Source organism: Stenella coeruleoalba, assembly GCF_951394435.1.
Source record: "Stenella coeruleoalba genome assembly, chromosome: 13".
In the NCBI taxonomy this organism is placed as follows: Eukaryota; Metazoa; Chordata; class Mammalia; order Artiodactyla; family Delphinidae; genus Stenella; species Stenella coeruleoalba.
In genome coordinates, this window is record NC_137159.1 from 51,886,381 (window position 1) to 51,909,853 (window position 23,473).

The 23,473-nt window shown below is 50.6% G+C and overlaps 1 protein-coding gene across 3 annotated transcripts in view; it reads right to left on the reverse strand.

Moving 5' to 3' along the window:
- The window catches only part of TTC7A (tetratricopeptide repeat domain 7A), a 122,809-nt gene that overhangs the window by 75,724 nt on the left and 23,612 nt on the right, over window positions 1-23,473 (reverse strand). For all 3 annotated transcript variants that reach the window (XM_079941260.1, XM_079941262.1, XM_079941261.1), the window contains 2 exons: window positions 12,214-12,344; window positions 9,592-9,707 (listed from right to left, as the gene is read on the reverse strand). In XM_079941260.1, coding sequence (XP_079797386.1) covers window positions 9,592-9,707; window positions 12,214-12,344 — 247 coding nt within the window. The remainder of the gene's footprint in view (window positions 1-9,591; window positions 9,708-12,213; window positions 12,345-23,473) is intronic.

Here is a 23,473-nt window from a genome sequence, read left to right on the forward strand (position 1 = left end):
AGACCCGGTCCTAGTGAGGTCAGGGTCATCAACAGATTCCCTGGCATTGCACCACCCCCAGGTGTCCCCTGCTGCCTCACCCCTGGGCTGCTTCGTGCAAAGGAGAACCAAGCCTCCCCCACAGCCAAGACCCTGGGCCCCGTAGCCATCAACCCCCCGGGCCCCGTAGCCATCAACCCCCCAGCCCAACAGAAAGCTGCCTCCTGGCAGAAGCATCCGCAGAACTGCCCGGGGCGAGGCTCCAACCAGAGTCCACGGCTGCCCTCTGGTGGCAGTGAGGGGAAGTGGACCCCAGGTAGGGGCCTCCCAGCTCCTGACTTTCAGGCTAGCACTTTCAATCCCAGGTCAATTAGGAAGAGCAAGGGGCAGGAGTCAGCTGGGGGAATTAACGGCTGGATCAATAGGGCAAGGCCCTTGGGAAAAATGAATGTCCCTCATACACTGAATGAGTAAGTGGGCAGCATAAGGGAGGTCCAGGCCTCACCGAAGCTCAGAATTAAAGGAGAAGCACTGTCTGGAGGCCAAGAAAACATCACCCACATTACACAGTGGAGAACACCACACCCTTTAAATTATGTCAAATCCTCAACTGGAGGGACAAGTTGGACCCTGGGAAGAGCACTGCTTGTGGCCATCTGGCCCCTGGGGCTGAGCACCCCATTCTCAGCAAGGGCTCCTCTGGGCCCTCTGGAACCTGGGTCCACCCCATGCCCACATGGGAATGAGCTCAGGCTCTCAGGTTATAGCCCAGAATCTGTGAAGCAGATCCCACCACCTCTTCCTGTTCTTCAGGCCCTAAGGAACCTCTTCTAACACCCAGCAGCGCCTGAGCCCCGGGGGCTCCATTCCACCTGGCCCCTGAGGATGAAATGTCTCTTTAGAGTCCCCCCTGTCCCAGGCAGCACTCGCACTTCTCTGCCTTCTTTTCCTCTAGGACAGAGCACTGTCCATCGTCAACATCTGGATCCCACACTGTCATTTCCCCACTGGGACGTGAGCTCCGTGAAGTGGGTCCTCATCCTGCCCTGGGCAGGGGGCCTGACACTCTGTGGGCTCGCGGAGGCCAGCTGGGAAATGAGCTGCTGGGCTTTTCCACCTTAGCGCCATCCCCCCTACTGGGCTGTGACCTCTCTGAACACAGGGAAGGGTTTCTCCCCAGCCCTTCCCAAACACCGCAAGAGCCCAGGCAAGTGCGAGTGAGTTTAACCTGCAGGAAATGGCTCTGGAGCCCTTTAAAAGACTCTCCAGAGCGGCCCTGGAGAAGGTGACCCAATATCGGGCGTCTGCGTCCCCATCTCCCCCTGACCTCCTGCCTCTCACACCTTGGGCTAAGACAGTGGTTCTCAAGTGGGGGCAGTTTTGCCCCCTACCCCCAGCCCAGGCCACTTTTCAGTGTCTGGAGACATTTCTGGTTGTCACACTCGCGGGGTGGGGTGTTCTGACATCTGTTGGGTGGAGGCCAGGGATGCTGCTAAAAGCTACCGTGTACAGGGCAGGCTCCCACAACGAAGGAGATCTGGCTCAAAACATCAACAGTGCTGAGGCTGAAAACCCTGGGCTAAGCTGACTTTTTTTTTTAACTTCCTAATAATGACAAATGTATAAGAAAAACACTGGAACCAGTGATTCACCCAGGAAGATGTAACTTTGACCTGAAGACCATGATACATAATTACAGGAGCTCACTGATGCAGACCTACTGTGGGTGGGTGGTATCCTGGGCCCGGGATTATGTAATGAGCATGGCCTCAGGCTGTGGGGTTGGGCAGACGCAGTTCGGCACCAGGCTCGCTGGCAATACCACCTGTTAGCCTTGTGACCTTGGGCAAGTTACTTAACCTCTCCTTCAGGAAAATGGGGATATTACTAGTTCCAACTTCCCAGGATTACACGTAAAGGCATTAACATTCTGCCTGACATGCAATAAGTATTCAACAATATTAGCTACTATCAAGAGGAAAGGTGTAAAGAAATTGTTTAAAGCCCACCCAGGCACCCAGGGCTACTTTATATATGTCACATTCCAGGGCCACCACTGGGCTGGATGTGTTCACAGGAAACTGAGAGAGGGGCTGAGTTGTTCCCACGTGTCCTGGGAACTGCTCCTCACATTCAGGCTTCAAATATTTGGGCTGTTTGCGTGGAAAGAAATGATGATTCAGTTTCCATTCCTCTTTATTTGGGAATAAAGGGCGGGGGTGGGGAGGGAGTCAGCATCAGCTTTAAGGACTGAAATTTGTGCTTCAGGAAGAAGAGGACAAAGACAGGGGAACAAAGTGAGAGCAACAGAAAACTAACTAAAATTACTTGGGCTTTCCTGGAGGGGTGACGGTTGGTTAATGCCTCTGCCCACAACTGACACACACACACACACACACACACACACACACACACACGCGCACACACACGCATGCCCTGAGTGCACAGAACAAAGACAGGACAGGAAGCAGGCCCACCCTCTGAGAATGTGACTCAGGGTCCCAGAGAAGGAAGGAGAGCCGTAAGTCAGCACATCAAGGATCAGCCCCATCACCGGGGCCCTGTCCTTCCACACACCCCACAGGTGCCCAGGCTGCCCTTTGACACCCCCAAAACTGGAAACGGCATGGGTTTCCAGGCCACTCAGATCTAAAGCTGGAATCCCAGTGGGTGAGGTCGGGCAAGTGACTCAACCTTCTCTGAGCCCCAGCCCCTCACTAGTGGGCTGGGGTCACACGACCTCCTTCACAGAGTGTTGTACACAGAGCGTGTGGTCCAGCCTAGCACACAGCATGTGCTTGATAACTGCTGGCTCTCTCCCTCTTTCCCTCCTGACTGTCCTGGACGCTCACCTTGACCTCATCATATCTGCAGAGAAGCTGGTGTGGGGAAGGGAGCAGGCAGCCCTGAGGGGTGGAGGTGGGGGGACCTCAGCGGAGAGGGAGTTAATAGGGCTCTGAATTCCGTACTCCAGTGTCTTTTCGTTCCCTCCCTCCTCTTGGACCCTCACACCCTGGGATACAGGACAAACAGACACCACCCATTAGAGGTGGGGGTGGGGAGTAGAGGAGGAACTCGCTCAGGATCACTCAGTGGCCTCTACTCCCCGGCCCTGCCCTGACGTCCACCAACTCTTCAAACCAGAAGCTGGGACCACGCATACCAAGTAGAGGCAGACTCGGGGGAACAAACGCTAGGCTGTGAGCACCTCGGGGGCGGCAGCAGGGTCTTAATTGCTGGGTTTCTGCCGTGGGCAGTGTAGACTGGTGGTTAATGGTGTCAGACAGTACCGGCACACACAACCCTGGCTCTGTCCAGGACAAGTCACTTATGTTCTCTGTGCCTCAGTTTTCCCATCTGTAAGATGGGGGTGCTAACAACAGCACCTACCTCAGAGGGCTCCTGGAAAGACTAAAGACACATGCCAGCACAGCTCTTAATAGGTGGCACGTATTAGTATAACAACTATTTGTTAAATGGATGAATGAAGGACACAGAACACTAAAATTAGAACTGTCCCCTTCCCACAAAATCTACTCCATGGGACTGCCATATGGAAGAAGAGCACCTCTTCCACCAAGAGGCCTTGGGAGGGAGAACTTCTTAAACAGAGAGCAGGCATCAGCAAACTCTTTTCTTTAAAGGATCAGGGATTAAATATTTCAGGATTAGCCATCTGATCTCAATCCCAACTTCTCAGCTCTGAGGGTGAGATAGTATGTAAATGAATGGGTGTGGCTATGTGCCAATAAAACTTTATTTGCAAAAACAGGGTGACAACAGTCTCCAGCTAAAGAGAAGCAGCTGGGTGGCAGCTGCCTGGGAAGTAAAAACAGGAACCAGCCTGCTAGGCCACCGTTTCACTGAAACTGAAATGCAGTAACTGAATAGGAACAAACAAGCCATGGTGGAGCTAGAGCAGAGGCAGCGTGCATCCCGGTGACTCCCCCCCAGCTCCACCTCCCTGGCCACAGGGTGGTTGGTCGGAGGCACCCAGGGCTCCCAGGCCAGTCCCACCCTTGGGAGGTAAACCACCTTGGCTCTCTGGGCCTCCCGATCCTCATGTCCCAAACGGGACACCACTGCCTCCCTGGCCTAGCACTTGAGAAAATTTTTTTTTAAGTGTAAACTTGAAGCTTGAGGCAGCGGCCCATCCAGCTGTGGACTGCCTCAAAAAAATAATAATACAAACAAATGATAATACTGCCTTAGATTTTCTAAGCAGCTGTGACGAATCAGGTGCTCTGGTGGGTGTTCATGTACGAGGAGAGAGCAGGGAGAGAGCCTGTTTCCCGGCCGGGACCTTCTCCCTGCTCTTACCATCTGGAGGACAGGATTCGTGCGGCACCCCGCCTCCTCTAACACGAGGGCAGGGTGGTGAGAGAGAAGGGGCACACAGGCCTCCTCCAGGCCGGGGTCCAGCTGGGGCAGGACTGCCTCCCCCCAGGCCCACGCCCACACCCCAGCCATCTCAGCCACCGCTGCTTCCTGGGAGTGGCCTCACCATGGCCTGCTCTGCATTCTGGGCAAGGACTCCACTTCCTTCTCTTCCAGGCATTGAGGGCTGAAGCTCGGGGGGCTTCCAACACCCCGAATGGGATGTAGCTCTGATGGGACAGGGATGCCTGCTGGATGGAAAAGCTGCCTGGGCCAGAAACTGCGTTTCAGTCCAGCTGTTCCCCTTGGAGTCCCAGAGCACTGGTTCCTAAAGAGTGGTCCCCAGAGACCCACACCAAACAAGGGCTCCGTGTCAAACGAAACTGAAAACTTTACATGTCTTTGCTTCCTCCTGAAAATTTACTATCTGCAACCATGCTCCTTGGAATTCCTATTCTAAAGGGTCTGAGAAGTCTTTAACCCACTGTTTCCCAAGTGTATTTGGCCTTGGACCCTCACAAGTTCCCCATCCTCCTCAGCCTCATCCTACCTCTTCTGCCCCACCCAGACTCCTCCTGTCTCTGGGAATCTCCCCTCCCTCGGGGCCCAGCTCAAGGATGACTGTCCCAGCCACACAGCCCACCAAGCCCTAAGCCCAGCTGCAGGCGTGGGCTTGGCACCTTCCCCTGATACCACAGGGAGCAACTTCATGCAGAAGAGAGATTAGCAGGAACACAAAAGAGGCTCCCAACCAAGCCCTGAGTGGAAAAAGCAGGCTACAAAGCAGCAGTGCTGTAAGATACTATTTTGTTGTTTAAAAAAGAAAAGAAAAAAATACACCTGCATATCTGTACATAGAAAGATGTGAGGGCTTCCCTGGTGGCACAGTGGTTAAGAATCCGCCTGCCAATGCTGGGGACACGGGTTAGAGCCCTGGCCGGGAAGATCCCACATGCTGCGGAGCAACTAAGCCCGTGCGCCAAAACTACTGAGCCTGCACTCTAGAGCCCGCGAGCCACAACTACTGAGCCCATGTGCCACAACTACTGAAGCCTGTGCGCTAGAGCCCGTGCTCCACAACAAGAGAAGCCACGTTAATGAGAAGCCCGCACACTGCAACGAAGAGTAGCCCCTGCTCACCGTAACTAGAGAAAGCCCATGCACAGCAATGAAAACCCAACACAGCCAAAAATAAATAAATTAATTAATTTAAAAAAAATGTGAAAAGACATACATCAAAATGTTAATAGTGGGGGGCTTCCCTGGTGGCACAGTGATTAAGAATCCGCCTGCCAACGCAGGAGACACGGGTTCGAGCCCTGGTCTGGGAGGATCCCACATGCCACGGAGCAACTAAGCCCGTGCGCCACAACTACTGAGCCTGCGCTCTAGAGCCCGTGAGCCACAAATACGGAGCCCGCGTGCCACAACTACTGAAGCCCGCGCGCCTAGAGCCTGTGCTCAGCAACAAGAGAAGCCACTCCTATCAGAAGCCTGTGCACCACAACGAAGAGCAGCCCCCCGCTCAGCGCAACTAGAGAAAGCCTGCGTGCAGCAAAAAAGACCCAATGCAGCCAAAAATAAAAAATAAATAAATAAATTTATTTAAAAAAATGTTAACAGTGATTACCTAGAATACGGGGCCAGCAAATTTTTTTCTGTAAAGAGCCAGACAGTAAACATTTTAGGCTTGGAGTCATAGAACTCTGCAGTTGTTGCTCTAAAGCAGCCACAGATGTAGAAGATACCTAAACCAACAGGCAAGCTGCGCCCCAGAAACCCCACACAAGCAGGTGGCTGGCCAGAAGGTCATAACCTGCCAGTCCCTGATCTAAAGATTGAATATGTGATTTTTAAATTTGCCCGTTTTATATTTGTATGTATTTTCCAAGTTTTCCACCATAAACATTATAATTATATTACTTACACAAACTAGGAGGGAGGGAGGGATCAATGAATTATGCATTTTGGGGAAGGAGGGATAAATTAGGAGTTTGGGACTAAAATATACACACTACTATATATAAAATAGATAACCAACAAGGACCTACTGTATAGCACAGGAAACTATACTCAATATTTTGTATTAACCTATAAGGGGAAAAGAATCTGAAAAAGAATATATATATATATATATATATATATATATATATATATATGAATCACTCTGCTGTACACCTGAAACTAAAACATTGTAAATCAACTATACTTCAATTAAGATTTTAAAACATAAATTATGCATGTTTAAAGGTGCAAACAATTAAAACATAAAAATCTAATGAACCTCACTCCTAAGAAGAGTGCAAATTAAAAAAAAAAAGCTGAACCAATAAGGACCTACTGTATAGCACAGGGACCTACATACCCAATCACTTATAATAACCTATAACGGAAAAGAATCTGAAAAAGGATATATATATGTATGTACATATACATATATACGTATATATATGTACGTATACATATATATAACTGCATCACTTTCCTGTACACCTGAAACTGCCAACATTATAAATCAAATATACTTCAACAGAAATTATTTTAAAAACAAAAGAAGTAATTACCTTCCAAGTACTAACAATGGAAAAGTGAACAGATAAATATCATCTCCCTCGCCAACAATAATGATGCTGAGATAGCATATTTCACCAGTCACGCCTAATAACGTCAAAAAAGCATCAAAAAGCTTGCACTAATCCTCCTACACTATTGGAAGGAATGTAAACTGGTACAGCCACTATGGAGAACAGTATGAAAGTTCTTTAAAAAACTGAAAATAGAGTTACCATATGATCCAGTGATTCCACTCCTGGGCATGTGTCTGGAGAAAACTATAATTCAGACAGATACATGCACCCCAATATCACTGCAGCGCTATTTACAATAGCCAAGATGTGGAAACAACCTAAATGTCCAACGACAGATGAATGGATAAAGAAGATGTGGCACATATACACAATGGAATACTATTCAGCCATAAAAAAGAGTGAATAATGCCATTTGCAGCAACATGGATGGACCTAGAGATTATCATAGTAAGTGAAGTAAGTCAAAGACAAATATCATATGATATCATTTATATGTGCAATCTAAAAAAATGATACAAAGGAATTATTTATAAAACAGAAATAGACTCACAGACATAGAAAACAAACTTATGGTTCCCAAAGCGGGAAGGTGGGGCAGGGATACACCAGGAGTTTGGAATTAGCAGATACACGCTACTATATATAAAATAGCTAAACAACAAGGACCTACTGTATAACACAGGGAACTACACTCAGTATCTCGTAATAACCTATAATGGAAAAGAATCTAAAAAAGGACATATATACACACACACACACACACACACACACACACACACACACACACATACATGCATGACTGAATCACTTTGCTGTATACCTGAAACTAACACAACACTGTAGATCAGCTATATTTCAATAAAAACTTAAAAGAAAAAAAAAGCTCGCACTATGTTGTGAGGGCTCACGAAGCAGCCTCTCTCCCACATCTTGGCGGCACAGAAACTGAAACAACCTCTATGAGGTCCAAGCTGGCAACCTCTACCCAAATGACCAGCGTTCCACCTTTTGACCCAGAACTTTCCTGTCTCGGAATCCACCCTACAGACAGATCCCCACTGAAACAATGCATAGGTACGGTTCTGTTCTGGACTCTAGCATATGCTGAAAAGAGCCCAAGTCTGGAAGTGACCTATCTGTTCCTCGGTTGGGAACGGAGTAAACAAACTGTAGGAGATCTGTACTGTATGATACTATAAACACTATGCAGCAGTGCAAAGAAAAGGCAGCTCTGATGTGGAACCACCTCCAAGAGATATATTTTGAATGAAAAAAGGCAAAGGGGAGAATATGCATTTAAAAAAGGAAGAAAATAATATGTGCGTATAATCGCTTGTGTATGCTGCTATCATGGAATGATACAGGAGCCTAGGAACACTGCCTACAGAGGAGCCAGGAGGCAGGGGATGGAGATGGAAGGGAAACGTTTTATTGTCTAGTCTTCTGTACCTTTTTAATTTGGTATCCTGTGCAAGAATCATCTATTCCAAAAAATGTTAAATGAAAAGGATGAATAAAGTGAAATTTAACAAAATAAATCATACCAAAAACAAAACAGGGGCTTCAAAGGACTCTAGCCAGTCAAAGCAAAGAAAGATCTGTGATCCTGACCCTCCGTTTCCTCACCTGTGGGGAGGAGCGAACACCTGTGTGGCTGGCCCACCTCCACCTGGGAGGCTCGAGAGGGGCGAGACGTGTGCCCAGCCTCCACGGTGACTGGCTGCACTCGGCACACGTGAGTCCCTCCGCTTGCCCGGATGTCCTCAAGGCCCCAGCCCACGGTGTCTGCAGAGGGTAGTAATGATGCTGAGGAGGGAGCTGATGAGGCACAGGAAACCCAGGCCCCCAGCTACTAGTCTCCAGCCTGGTTGAGGCATTCAGCCCTGCAGGACCGCCGGAGAGCCACGGTGGCCAGCAACACGCCCTCCTGGTCCTGTTGCTTCTCCCTCCATCTCCACCACCACACAACACACCCACGAAACACCACTAGCCCCTCCCACCCAGATGGAAGCATCCACCAGACTCTTCACAGAGGGAGGGTGCCTTGCTTAACCCCAAGGAGCAAAAGACTAAGAAAGGGGTTCTGGGCACCATGTTCTTGGGTCCCAGGACCCTCCAGTCAACGCACAGGAAAACGAGCTTCCTGCCACCTCACCAGCAGGGCAGTCGCACCCCCAAAATGATGCTAGGCCTTTACTTTCACCACACTTCTCCTCGGATCTCACAGCCCCTTGAAAGTTGGAATTATCAGGAATCACCTTTTCCATTAAATTTTGGGGAGAATGAGGCTCAGAGAAGCAAAATGACTTTAGCTGACACTTCAGGCGACAGTGACCACCTCCAGACCGCCCAGCTCACTGTCCTTCACTCTTCCCACACCATCATCGCGCTCCCAGGACTCCCCCTTCTAAAGATGACCACCCCCAACATGCGCAGGCTTTATTGCCTCAGCAGCTTCCTGAAGCTCGGCCCTCCCCACCACGGCCTGGGCAAGCTCAGCCTGACAAGTCGGGAACAAGCCAGCCCCCATCGTCTCTCCAGGGGGCCCGCACGCACACAGCCCAGAGGAGAGGGAGGCCTGACCAATGTCAGCAGCTCCCAGTCCTGAAAGAAATGTCCGGGTCCTGCTCAGCGGCCAGCGACCTACCCCTTCTTCAGGTTTGTCACGTAAGCGCTCTGGAGTGCAGCTTCCAGGAAGTAGGTGAGTTCGTAGTCGACCGGGTGAGATCCTTTCAGGTGCCGGGATGTGGTGTTACTTGTGATCTGGGAAGGGGAACACAGAGAGAGCCGCTGTCTCTAAGTTCCGAGGCCGAGAGGCCAGGGCCAGGGTCAGCCCAGGCAGATGTGACGGCCCCATCGTCACCCAAGCCCCCAGCCACCTTAGGGGCACGTAGGGCAATACTCAGACCAAACTCAACCTAACTTGCTTTAACTCAAAATAGGTCTAAAGCACTCTCCCTGCGCAAATGCTGCATGCCCGTAGCAGCCCTACAAGGCTGGTTTTCTCTGCACCTTATAGATGAGGAAATTGAGGCTCAGAACGTGCCCGAGGAGACAAAGCTGGCCTGGGCCTGGACCTCAAACACTAGTCTGGCCAGCTACACATTCCAGGCTCTTTCTACTACTTATTGGTGCATTCTTTCAATACTCGAGCGCCTACCAGACGCCAGACATTGCACTGTCCCTGTCACATAAACATGTAACCTCAGAACAGCCCAACAGCTGACCCCTGGTTCGTGGGAAAGCTGAGGAACAACTGTTATTAACTGAGCTGTCGCTTAAGCCACAGCTCTGAGAGGGTCACCCAGCCCCACCGAGATGGGCCTGCCTTCACTATGCCACCTCCCTCTCTGATATGAGGGGAAAAAAAAAAAATCAATGAGCCATCCACCTCTTTCAGAAACTGAAATAGGTTTTAGAGAGATTCTTAGTTCCTCAGAGGTTGGCGCTGGGTCTTAGGAGGGACACCCAGCTTTGCAGTGCACAAGGGTTCTATGGCCTGCCCTCCCTTGACCTGAGATAACCAGCTATCGGGGCCCATTTGTCCACCCAGTGCCCCTGAGGCGCTGATTCCAGCCCTGGACACCATTCCAGCTCATCACCTCAATCCCCTTTTAAGAGTCCAAAACCCAGGCTTCTGACTGAATGGGTGACTTTCAATTTTTCATGAAAGCTTCCTCCAAACTATATGTAATTCAAACACGAAGAGCTCCTGAAACATTGCATGTGACCTTGGCAGAGGTCAACTCAAGTCTCCATGTGGACCTCTGCCAGGGAGTACACTCGAATCCTGTTTCTGCTGAGCCGCCAATCACCTCTTTCCCACTGAAGTCCAGCCAAGCAGAGGGCCTCTAGGACGGCGACTCTCAACAGGGGGGCAATTTTGCCCCTGAGACATTTGGCATTATCTGGAGACACTTTTGGTTGCCACAGTTGGAGGGGGGTTGGCTGCTGGCAGCCCACAGGTAGAGGCTGGGAGTGCTAATGGACATTCTACACAGGGCAGCAGAATCATCTGGCCCCAAACGTCAGAAGTCCTGAGGCTGAGAATCCTGCTCCACGGGAACTGACCTGGCATGAGGAGGACGCCTCCAAAAAGGTCCGTCACGAACAGGGGCTGGGTTGACATTCTGACATTTGCCAAAGCAGGTGAGGTTCAAATATCTCCTGAGTGCTGAGTCTCTCAGATCGTGCCCACCTCCTCTGTCTGGATGCCAATCCTGAATCTCCTCTGACAAGCCTGCCATCTAGTATCTACTAAACATCTACTAAACAGAAGGCTTAAGCACCACCCCAAGGTCACAAGTCATACAGGGTCCAAGCCCTGCCAACGCCACTTATGAACTGTCTGAGCTCCGGGAAGCTATTTAACTCTCCACACCTGAGTTTCCCCACCTACACGATGGGAATAACAATCGTAACCTGTTGCAGTTGGTTACTATTTGAAGGTTAAATTAGAGAACAACTTTGAGTCAAGTACTCAAAGTAGCGCCTGACATGAAAACAGGGACGCAGTAACTGCAAGTATCTTTGTTGAATATGGCTGCCTGTACCCCCCCATTTAACCAGGAGTCCCCAGAAGGGAAGAACTGGGGTAACATCACAGTATGCTGCTAACACCTGGAACTGCTGTCCTGTTGAGAGTTCGTTCAGGCCCCCCGAAGCACAAGCAGGGAGATAAGTAGGCCTGAGCATTTCCAGACCCCTGTGGCCAGCTCTGCCAGCCTCTGCAAGGCTTTAAGAATGGTCCTCCCCGCTAAAGGGTCCAGTAGCGAGCTTCCAGAGCACCTGAGAGCTGGGAAGAGTGCCTACATGGACCGGCCTGACTGTACCCTTCCAAGGGAAGAGTAGCGGGCAAATGGCCTAATCTCCCTAAACCTCATGTATTAGACAGGGATGAATGTAATACCTACTTCAGAGAGCTGCTGTGAGGGGTAAACAAGTTAACGAACACAACAGGGCCGTCACATTTTTGGTCGTACAAGCTGAGCTCACCAAGGAGGTTGCCAGCCGCTCGCAGGGGGCGTGGACTCTTCTGTTTATTAAAACTCTTTTCTGGCAGTAGAGAGTCTCATGCTTACAGAATCAGGATACTACAATGAGTTTTCCAACGGATAAAGCAGAGCATCTTCAGGGCAGGTGGAGGGTCCTCTTTTCTAATTTGTACAAGCAGGACCTACAGTTTTAGTGGGGTGGGGGTGGGGTTGCATAGATACAGGTGCTCAATAGAGGGCAGTGATGACCAATGGGGCTATTATTTCCAGCTCACCTTCTCCAATTCCTGCAGGAACACCTGAGCGATCCAGGAGGCCCTCTCGAAACAGGTGATCACTTCCTCCTCCCTCTCGGTCAGGCGGTGGCGGGAAGCGATGGAGTTGGGGAGGCGTTCCAGGGAGAGGCCTGCGGGACGAGGGGAGCACCTCGGACCTGCCCTGCTCGGTGGGGGACGGGGGGCCCAACTCCAGGCCCCTCCCAGGGGCCCAGGGTGGGCTCATCCGAGGAGACTCTGGAGCAGCCAGTGGGAGGCAGAGGTCCTGGGAGGGGAAGGAGGGGGCTAAAGCAAGGATGGTATTAGCAGCGGTTGGGATCAAGGGGTGGACAGACAGCAGGCACCCATGCCCCACGTGGGGAACCACACTGGTGGCACCCCCATGCCCAAGTCCTGCCTGCTGGAAGCACTCCTGACCCCTCCTCCCAGCTGCTAGAAGAGACCCCTCCCCAGGCACTCACCATGTTTACATCATGGAGTGGTTATTTCCATCTAGCTCTTCTCTCCCCCAGTAGTTCAATGGGGGCAAAATGAGCCTGTTTGGACTGCCACAGTCCCTAGCACGTGCTAGATGACTTGATTACACAGCATTTATACGCACCCCTCCCGTGGAACCAGTTTCTACCTCACCTAAGTCAGGCGCTCGGGTCCTATGCGCCTGCAGTGGAATTTGCTGTTTTTGCGTCCCTGGCATCCATTTCCCATTCTTTCCACAGCAGCACCTCTCTTTCCCTTTGAGCACCCATTTGTGCAGCCTTGCTCAGCCCTGGGGCTCACAGGGCGAAGACCCCGCCCCACCTCAAAGGCAGGCACGTGATCCAGGCTAACTCATCATCAGGGCCACAGTGATTGGCTAAGGGTGTGCACGTGGCCTGGTTTGTGCCGAGAAGACCCAATCCCAGAATTCTTACCCCTTCCACTGGGCTTGTTAAGCTGCTGAGAGGCCAGCCTGGAAATGTTAGGGAAAGGCTGCCTTAAAATGAAGCTACATAACGTGAATGTCATTAACATGATTGTACACTTGAAAATGGTTAAGGTGGTGTATTTTATGTTTTGTGTTTTTTACCAAAATTTTAAAAATTTTAAATATAAAAGCATAGCTCTAAAGCAAAAAAAAAAACAAACCCCGAAACTATAAGAAACTAAGAAGGGAAAGCTGTAAAGGGAAACAACTATATTTATGTCTGGGTTTTTGGTCTTTTGCTTTTTTTTTTTTGAGACAGGAAAAAGATTGAATAAACTCAGTCATGAAAAAAAAACAAACGAAGTCTACACAGAACAGAGATGAGACTTGATGGAAAAGGGCAGATTCCTAAAGACACTGTTTGAACACTTGCCTGAAGCACTACCCCCTGAAACTTTCCAGCACATGCACCAATAACCCCCTTCGCCCATTTTCTCAGGGAGGGGTGGAGTCAAAGTCCACTTAAATTGTGTTGCTGTCACGTGCAACTCACAGTCCTGACTAGAGAGCACTGTCCTAGACTGCGGTTCTCGGTGGGCAGAACCCAGATCCTTCTCACCTTTGTGCCCACATGGTACTTTATATGTAGTAGGTGCTCAAGGTGAAGTGACTGAAGGAAGGTCCAAGAAGAGAATCCTCAACTCTCTCCTGCCCTCTGGCCCCAATATCCAACTGATGACCAAGCCCTTAACATTTCAAGCCCCCCCTCCCCTTCCCTTCTCTTATCTCCTTATTTTAGGCTTTATCTCTTGAGTGGATGACCACCTTGGCCTCCTAGCTGGCCTCCCTGCCTCCAGTCTCACTCTCATCCATCCTGCTCAAGGATCCCAGGGTGATCCTTCTAAAACTCCACTGCTTAAAACCCTCCACTGGGGTCCCCACTGCTGCAGGGTGAGGTCCAAACTCCTGACATTCCATACCATGCCCTCCAAGATCCATCCCTGTCACCTCCCCAGCCTTGTCTCTCATCATGTTACACATCAAATGTTTGTGTCCCCTTGAAAGTCATATGTTGAAAACCTAATGCCCAAGGTGATGGTATTAGGAGGCGGGGCCTTGGGCAGGTGATTATGTCCTGAGGGTGGAGCCCTCATGATAGGGATTAGTGTCCTTATAAAAGAGACCCCAGAGAGCCCCTTCCATCATGGGAGTACACAGCAAGAAGTTGGCAGCCTGCAACCTGGAAGAGGGCTCTCACCAGAACCTGACCGTGCTGGTGCCTTGATCTCAGACTCCCAGCCTCCAGGACTGTGAGAAATAAGTCTCTGTTGGGTATAAGCCACCCAATCTGTGGTGCTTTGTTCTAGCAGCCTGAGCTGACTATGACACCATACCTGCTGCATCCACGCCCAGCCTCCTGCTCCCACTGTGCTCGGGTTGCGCCTCTTGCCTGGAATGTACCCTCCACCCCACCCCCCAGAGGCCACCCAAAATTACGGCTCACCTTCTGCCACTGAGTGCCCCCTCCTCTAGGGAGCCCCCCCAGTACACCCTGGTATAACCAACCATTCTCTCCTTGGGCCCTGATCTACACTTTACGTATTCCTGCCCCACCATTTTGTTATACTTATTTGTTCACGTGTTTGCTTGGCCAGACTATAGGCTCCTTAAAGGCACCAACCTTAACACGTTCACCTTTCTATAACCTGCCACACAGTAGGCGCTCAGCAAGCACTGGCTGGCTGAAGAAACGACAAGCCTGGTGGTGTCTGACAAAGTACAAAGTACTCTACAAACACAAGGTAAAGATACTGCTGTCCTTGGCTAGATTCCCAACTCATATGGTTTCAGTGACCTTGCCCTCTGCCAGACTGGGGTGTGAATGGGTCCGAAGGTCGGGATGCCTCGGCCTGGGGAAAGGTGGACACAGACCGCGAAGGCCCTTGCTCAACACAAAGACTCAGTTACGCGGGTCACCAAGTGTCAACGGGCCTCCTGCCAAATGACTCACGACCCGGAAAGGACTAAGGGGGAGGAGGAACAGAGGGCACACTGGAGAAGACGTGGCAAGAAGGCAGGAGAAGGCTGGTCCCCTCGGCTCACTGCCGGCACTGGCCCAGCCACTCCTCTCCAGACCCACGGCCCCCGTGTACCCTACAGGACAGTGGGACATAGAAACTGTTCAGGGCCTGGCCTGGAAGCCAAGTGGAAATGGCAGGAGGGCAGAGCCAACTCCAGAAGACACAGAGAGGGTCTGTTTTAACACATCCTTGTGCTTCCCCCACCCCCCCCACCCCCACCCCCGCCGAGATGTGCTGCTGTCTGGGTTCCCTCCTGCCCCACCTCTGGGCCCAGAACTGGGACAGACCAGGTTCAGGCTGCCAGTCCCAAGCCTCCAGTGGGCTGGCCATGGCAAAGCGGTGAATTCAGCAGTCTGTGGGGCCGCCACATTCCCCGTGCTCCATTTGTTCCTTCTGCTCCCAGCAGGGGCCTCTCCACCAGGCTTCTCTGAGAATTCTAAACCCCATCCTCCTTGAAAGCTCACAGCACACCACCTTTTCTCTGAAGGCTTCTTAAGTCTCCCGCCTTCAGAGCCAGCAGCACGTTTTAGCTGCGCCTCCTCTGCGTATGCCTTTCCCCTACATGGTGACCATCCTCTCTGCCCATTTCTGGTTGATCTTTGCACCCAGCGAGAGCAAGGCCTGGGGCTTAGTGAGTGGATGGACACACAGACGAACACACACATTCACTCATGCCGAGTGTAGAGGCCGGTGGCGTTTCTCCCTTTCCATCTAAAAAATGGTTCTTGTGGAATTCATAAACCGTGGCGTATTTATACAATGGAATACTACTCAGAAATAAAGAAAAGGACACACTCTTGATACATACAACACGGGTGAATCTCTCAGAACTTATATTGTGCAGAAGAAGCTACATATCAAAAAGTACAGGCCATATGATTTCAGTTATATGACGTTCAAAACAAGGGCAAAATTATAATCTATATTAACAGAAACCAACCAGTCATTGCCTGGGGTGGGTTTGGGGAGGGGATCAATTGGCAAAGGACCTGAGGGAATTTTCTGGGGAGATGGAAATGTTCTTTGTCTTTATTGCGGTGTTGGTTACATGGGTATCTATACTTGACAAACTCATCAAATTACACATTAAGATCTATGTACGGTGTAAAAATATATCTAAAAATAATAAATATATTCCTTTTTGAAAGGAAGCAATTATGATTCCAGAGGACTAATGAAGATGAAAGTAAACGGGCTACAGTCACTGAGGTAGTGGTCTGTGAAAAAATTTCTAACATATAGCAGACCAAAAAGCTTCCTGGAGCTGGCAACAGCTCTTCCTAGTGAGGGTCACAGTCCAGTCACCCCAGTTCTGCCCATAAAAAGAGGCTTCTTTGTCCGCCTGCCAGTGCAGGGGACATGGGTTTGAGCTCTTGTCCGGGAAGATCCCACATGTCGCGGAGCAACTAAGCCCGTGCACCGTAACTACTGAGCCTGCGCTCTAGAGCCCACGAGCCACAATTACTGAAGCTCACGTGCCACAACTACTGAAGCCTGTGCGCCTAGAGCCTGTGCTCTGCAACAAGAGAAGCCACTGCAATGAGAAGCCTGTGTACCGCAACAGAGAGTAGCAGCCAAAAGTAAATAAATTTATAAAAAAAAAAAAAAAAAAAGAGGCTTCTTTGCCTTACATTTGCTCTTTGAGTCATATGACGGGCCATTTTCCTGTCACAAACATCTGACGGGAAATCTACTGGGGATTCCAACCCTCGGGTTCCTTCATCCTCTGCCCTGTGTGTTTCTGCACAAGTGGCCCGACCACAACACTAGCTCCAAGATGGAGACGGGCTGCTTCTGAGCCCGCCCCCAAAGGATCCCAGTGGATCCCAGCCCTGTTGAGCGGGCAGGAAGCCAGAGGCTGTCAGGAAGCACGGGCACTGCCTCCTGATTCCCACTGGCAGAGGGGCCTTTATGTGAAAACACCCAGTCGTGCGAGCCAGGGGAGGTCCCCTTTCAAGAGGAGCGCTTGCTTTTTCATTAACTTTGAACTTTCGGTTTGGAGGCAAACTGACCCTGGCACAGCTCAACACCCAGGCTGGTCCGGGCCTCAGCGGTCTCAGTGACTCATCACATCCCAAACAGCAGCCCTTCCAAGAGGCCCCGCCCTTGGAGCCCTGGGCACTGGATGCGGAGATGGAGAGCACGATGCCTCCCCTGTGATGGAACTTTCCAGATGGGTGGACCCCCGCCCTCCTGCCTACCCAGCTGGTCCAAAAGCACAGGGCACCCGAGAGGCGTAGGCCCTGTGGGGGTGGAGGACGGGGGGGGGGGAGGAAGAAATGCAAGTCATTGCTTCAGCCTTCAGGGAGGAAGCCTCAAGGCCGGGTTGGGAAGAGAACCCTGATAAATCACACTCAAAAGTGGGCAACTGTGGGCATATAAAATGGCAGAGCTGCTGTGGAGGACAGGCTGGCCATTCCTCAGAAGATTAAAACCAGAATTACCATATGATCCAACAACTCGACTTCTGGGTATATATGCAAAGGAATTGAAAAGAGGGCCTAGAAGAGACACGTGTACTACACCCATGATCATAGAGCGTTATTCACAGCAGCAAAAAGGTAGAAGCAACCCAAGTGTCCACTGATGGATGAATAAAGAAAATGTAGGATAGGACTTCCCTCGTGGCACAGTGGTTAAGAATCCGCCTGCCAATGCAGGAGACATGGGTTCAATTCCCTGGTCCGGGAAGATCCCACACGCCGCGGAGCAACTAAGCCTGTGCACTGCAACTACTGAGCCCGCGTGCTTACAGCCTGTGCTCCACAACAAGAGAAGCCACCACAATGAGAAGCCTGCTTACCACAACGAAGAGTATCCCCCACTCACCACAACTAGAGAAAGCCCACGCGCAGCAACCAAGACCCAATGCAACGCAAAAAAAAGAAACCATTATTTTTTTTTAATTGTAGTATATACACACAATGGAATATTATTCAGCCTTAAAAAAGAAGGAAATCCTGCCATATGCAACAACATGGATGAACCTTAAGGACATTATGCTGAGTGGAATAAACCAGTCACAAAAGACAAAGTCTGTATGATTCCACTTCTGTGAGGTACCTAGAGTAGTCAAATTCATAGAGACAGAAGACAGCATGGTGACTGCCAGGGGCTGGGGGAGGAGAATGGAAAACTGTTTACTGGGTGCAGTTTCAATTTTGCAAGATAAAGTGTTCTGGGGATTGGCTGCACAACAACATGAATGTACTTAACACTACTGAACTGTACACTTAAAAATTTTTAGGATAATAATTTTGTTATGCAGCTAAAAAATTCTTAATGGTTAAGATGCTAATTTTTTTTTTTTTTTTTTTTTTTGCGGTACGCGGGCCTCTCACTGTTGTGGCCTCTCCCGTTGCGGAGCATAGGCTCCGGACGCGCAGGCTCAGTGGCCATGGCTCACGGGCCCAGCCGCTCCGCGGCATGTGGGATCTTCCTGGACCGGGGCACGAACCCATGTCCCCTGCGTTGGCAGGTGAACTCTCAACCACTGAGCCACCAGGGAAGCCCAAGATGCTAAATTTTATGTTACATTTTACCAATTGAAAAAAAAAAAAGCAAACAATTTGACTCCTTGTATCAAAGTTTCTGAAAAGTGTACACATTTCAATCCAGTAACTCTACTTCTAGAAATTTATCCTTAAAAAAATAATGTATGCAAAAAATGCAAAAGTTGAGCTTCAAGGATATGCAGTGCAGTATTGTTTATAATGGCAAAAAAAAAAAAAAAAAAGAGATTTAACCTGCAGGTTCAATAACAGGAGACAAGTTTGCTAAACTACAATAGATTCTTACAATGAAATGCTATAAAGCTATTTTATGTAGTGACGTAGATGTATACTAGAAACTATTTCGTAAAATATTAACTTTAAAAAACAAGTGTATAAAATATATGATTGTATGAACTTATTTTCGTTTAAAACATAAAAACCTATAGGAAAAAAGACTGGAAGGATATACCTCAAAATGTTTAGAGAGATCTTAGTCTCAGTTTCCCCAAAGACAAAATAAGATCACTCACAATGCCCACCTCATAGGGTAGCTGTGAAAATTAAATTAGATGGGTCTTATAGAGAACAGAAAGTACGCTCTCAGAAAACGTTTCAAGTGATGCTCAAAATGACCTCTCATGTAGGGGTTTAGCCTTTCCCTAGAATGACAAATGAGAAATCTAATTCAGGGAGAAGATACTCCTTCCAACACCCCTCAGCTCAAAGTGCCAACTAGATCCAGGTCTTCTGGCTTCAACACTGTCCGTTCTCTCGGCCCAGACTCCATGCGTCTTTCCTTACCCTCGGTAACCCACCAGAGGTTCCCACATCTCAGGCTTCTGGCCAGCGCACGGGGGCCTGCCTTTCCCATGTGTATCCAATGGCTGAATTATAGCTGTCTAACCTGGCAGGAATGGGCCCTAGTGTTGGTGCTGGTTTCTCAAATACACCCCCCAAAACCCTGTCCATACTCCACACCTCCACCAACTACTCTCTGGGGTGTTCTCCAACGATGGAGGAAAAGCCTGCCAGGAGAAGATGTGGGGAGACCACTCCAACTCCCCGTGGTCTCCCTCCATGAGTCCACTTACCCTCCTGCCCTGTTTCGTATCTCGCAGTCCAGGCAGAACCTCAATGAAGGCTTGGTAAGCACACAATGAACACACCCAGCCTCCTTCCAAGACACCCTCATCTGCTCACTCCTCTCCACCTGGAGGCCAGCCTCTCACTCCGTGGACCACAGTCTGTGGCCAGGGCAGCAGCACCAAAAGTGCTGACCTGCTTCCCCACAAGGCAGACGGCCCACGCCCCTCTGAGAAGGAAGCCAAAATAAACAGTTAATTCCTGCCATACCAGGACTAAAAAAACCCCCAAACCAATATCCCACCATGTCCTGCCCCAGGAGCAGCCTGGTGTTCTTTTATTTTTGAAAGTTTTACTAAAGCCATAAAATCCCAGGTGAGAGCAGAGGAGCTGGGGGTTTCAGAGGCTGAAAGAACAGAAAAAAAGAAAAAAAAAAAACCTTGAGGGGTGAGAAGAAGAGAATTTGCAGATCATAATTCTCACAGCTGCCTAACGTTTTTTACATTTTTACTTTTCACAGCACCTTCACAATTGAGCATCTCACTGCAGTATTTTGGGTGAACCGGGGGCATTTTCCTTCATAGCCAGGCAGGTCTTCTATCGGTGAGCCAGCAGGCAAGCCTGCCCAGAGTGGCCTCGCTGGTGCTGGGCCGTGAACAAGCGGCAAAGGGGTTTGCTAGGCTGAAACACAGGGCAGCACTGGTTTTCAAGGGGCCCACAGACACAACAAGCCCCAAATTAGGCAGCAACGACTCGGTCTTTAGGGCTCAGGGCAGGACTCATGGCTGGAGAGATGGGGGGTCATTCCCCACATCATTACCACATTGAGCGAGCACCAGAAAAAGGAAAGCAACACAGGCCGGAGGAGAGAAGGAAGCCGTTCGCCACAGAACGGCCCTCTGAGAGGCGGACAATGACACTGGTGCTTTTGGGGGCTGAACTGGGTAAGGCTTGAGATGTCGAAAGAACAGTCCCTGAAGCATCCTGCACGTCCGTCAAAGCTGGGGCTACCCCTTAGGACTCAAACCAACAGAATAGAGCACAGTTTGTCACCTGGATCTACAACGGCTTTGCCTCGTCTAGGGCCCAGAGCGCTCTGCTCCAGATGGACCCAGACAGCATGCTGACCAACAGGTGAGCTGACTTTACGGGAAACAGGCTGGGCCACACTTCATGGTATGGCTACCTAAGGCCAAAGTTCTGGAACACCAGCAAAAGGGAGACCCTGAGCCTTCCTGCTGGGCTCTCAGTGCCCCCTCATTTCCCAGTCCTCCCATGCACAACCTCTCTTAGCTCCAAAAAGGTAAGACAACACCCCGCTCCAAACAAGCCACCTCCATCTCCCAGGGGCCTCCCTCTGGATTTTCCTTTACCTGGAAGGCACCTCTTCCACTCATCAGCAGCTGACTCCTCCTGAAGTTCAGCCTCACCTCCCAGCTCACATGGGAAGGCCCCACAGCTAGCTGGGTCTCACTCACTTCCCTCTCTGCAACAGAGTGTGTCAGTCAAACAAGTACTCCCTGGGCATCAGGGACGAGCCCCAAAGCCAGAATCAGAGAGAGCCAGGTTCAAATCCTTACCTGGTCACTACTGGTGTAACCCGAGGAGAGTCAATTCTGCCTGAGCTCTGGGGTTCTGTCCTCCATACCTTTCACCTACTTTGGTAACAGCACCCTGATTTTCCTTCGAGGAACCATTCCTCCAACTCAGTCCACAAGATTCAAGTGGGGAAATCCCACCTCGGGCACCAAACCAGCCACCTAAATGCCGGTCACTGAAACTGGTTCCAGGGTGGGCATGAGACCAAACCAGGTCAACGAGAACCTTCCCCAAGGCTTTCTCTCCTCCTGAGGTTGTGAGTTTAGGCTGCAGGACCACGTAAACCTGGAGCTGTCGAGAAAGACCACAACACGTGGAGTCCCTGGACCCAGCTATGTTTGATGCTATCTGCCCCCAACGACTTACTACTTACATAGGCCCATACGTTTTCAGTCCCTCCCCCTTTTGGTTGTTGCTTTTCCAGCTAGCTGGGGTTGCATTTTTGTCATTACAACCGTAAGTCTGATTATACAGAAACCAATCCCTAGAAGCATGATGTCAGAGGAACAAGTCGTGAAAGGCAGGACTGGCTGAGCTGGGGTCAGGTATGGGAGGAAATGCAGGACTGGCTGAGCTGGGGTCAGGCATGGGAGGAAAGGCAGGACTGGCTGAGCTAGGGTCAGGTATGGGAGGAAAGGCAGGACTGGCTGAGCTGGGGTCAGGTATGGGAGGAAATGCAGGACTGGCTGAGCTGGGGTCAGGTATGGGAGGAAATGCAGGACTGGCTGAGCTGGGGTCAGGCATGGGAGGAAAGGCAGGACTGGCTGAGCTGGGGTCAGGCATGGGAGTGAGGATTGTGCCACTTCTCAGCTAAGAAACTGGAATTCCAGATACAAGGAGGCAGCAATGCCAGTTGAAATGCAGCCTATTTGGTCTTGAGGCGAGACCTTGGGCCACGAAGGCTGGAGCTTTAGGCTGTCTGGTAGAACACTGCAGGGTAACTAGCCTGTGCTGGGGCCCACAGTGAGGCCTACAGGAAGGGGCAAGCTGCGCTCCCGGCAGCCGTTCGGAATGACACAGCTTTGCAAACAGGCCCTTTTTGCCTGTGGACAAAAATAGAGACGGCTGAGAATCAAATCAGACAATCGGAGTTGGCAGTTCTCTGCTCCTGCTGAAGGTAGTGCTGGAAGGGGCGGGAAAACCGGACCCCATCAGGAGCTAAGGCTGCGGCCCGGGAAAGGCCTGATTCCTCCAGGACCCCCCCAAAGAACCCTGATGTGGGTCTAACCTTGCTAGAGTCCCCTATGTCCCCAGGGCCCACTTAGGGCCCCCTCTGGGCTACCCTGAGGGGCAGAATGACAGTGCCCAAAGGCATCATCCATCCTGGCCAGCCCCCAGGCTCTGCAGTAAGTGTCAGGACCCTACCTCTCCTTTCTCAGGGCTTCTGGACGTCCCATACCCTCCTCTGTCTGTGCGAATGCATCTCGGAGGTAACCCCTCTGGAGGGGTCCTCTGTCATAGGCAGGACTCAGGCTTCGGAGACAACCACTGGCCACCAGCCCAAGCTCTGCTATTCACAGGCTGCACGATCGTGGACAAGCCTCAGTTTTTCCATCCATACAGTGGGCATATAACAACTCCCTCCCATTCTACAGAGATCAATTGAAAGTTAACCCACCAGCCCACAGATATCAATATCTATTAAACAAGAGTTCCAGGGCCGTGTTTCTCAAACTGTAAGGTGAATACATGTCACCTGGGAATGCTGTTAAAACGTAAATTCTGATTCAGTACTTCTGGTGAGGGGCCTGAGAATCTACATTTCTAGACTCCTGGGTGGCGCACATGTGATAATCCCACACCCTTACCACGCCCACACCCTCGACAATCATACGCTCAGGTTCCAGAGGGGAAGGGTCCACACCTCAGGTTTCTGGGTACACCATCGAAGTCAGGTACACCAGAGGAGCTTGGAAGACTGGGGGAGAAGGGACCAAATGGGGGATTGTGCTAGGCAGGGGAAGGGCCCTCAGCCCTGCCAGGGCCGGCAGGTGACTTGGGAGCAGCCGGCCACAGTACAGGCCAGACCCATTAACCTGGCAGCCAGGAGGAGCTAGAGGCAGGACCTAGGGAGAGGGAGTTCTTCCTCCAAAGCCAGA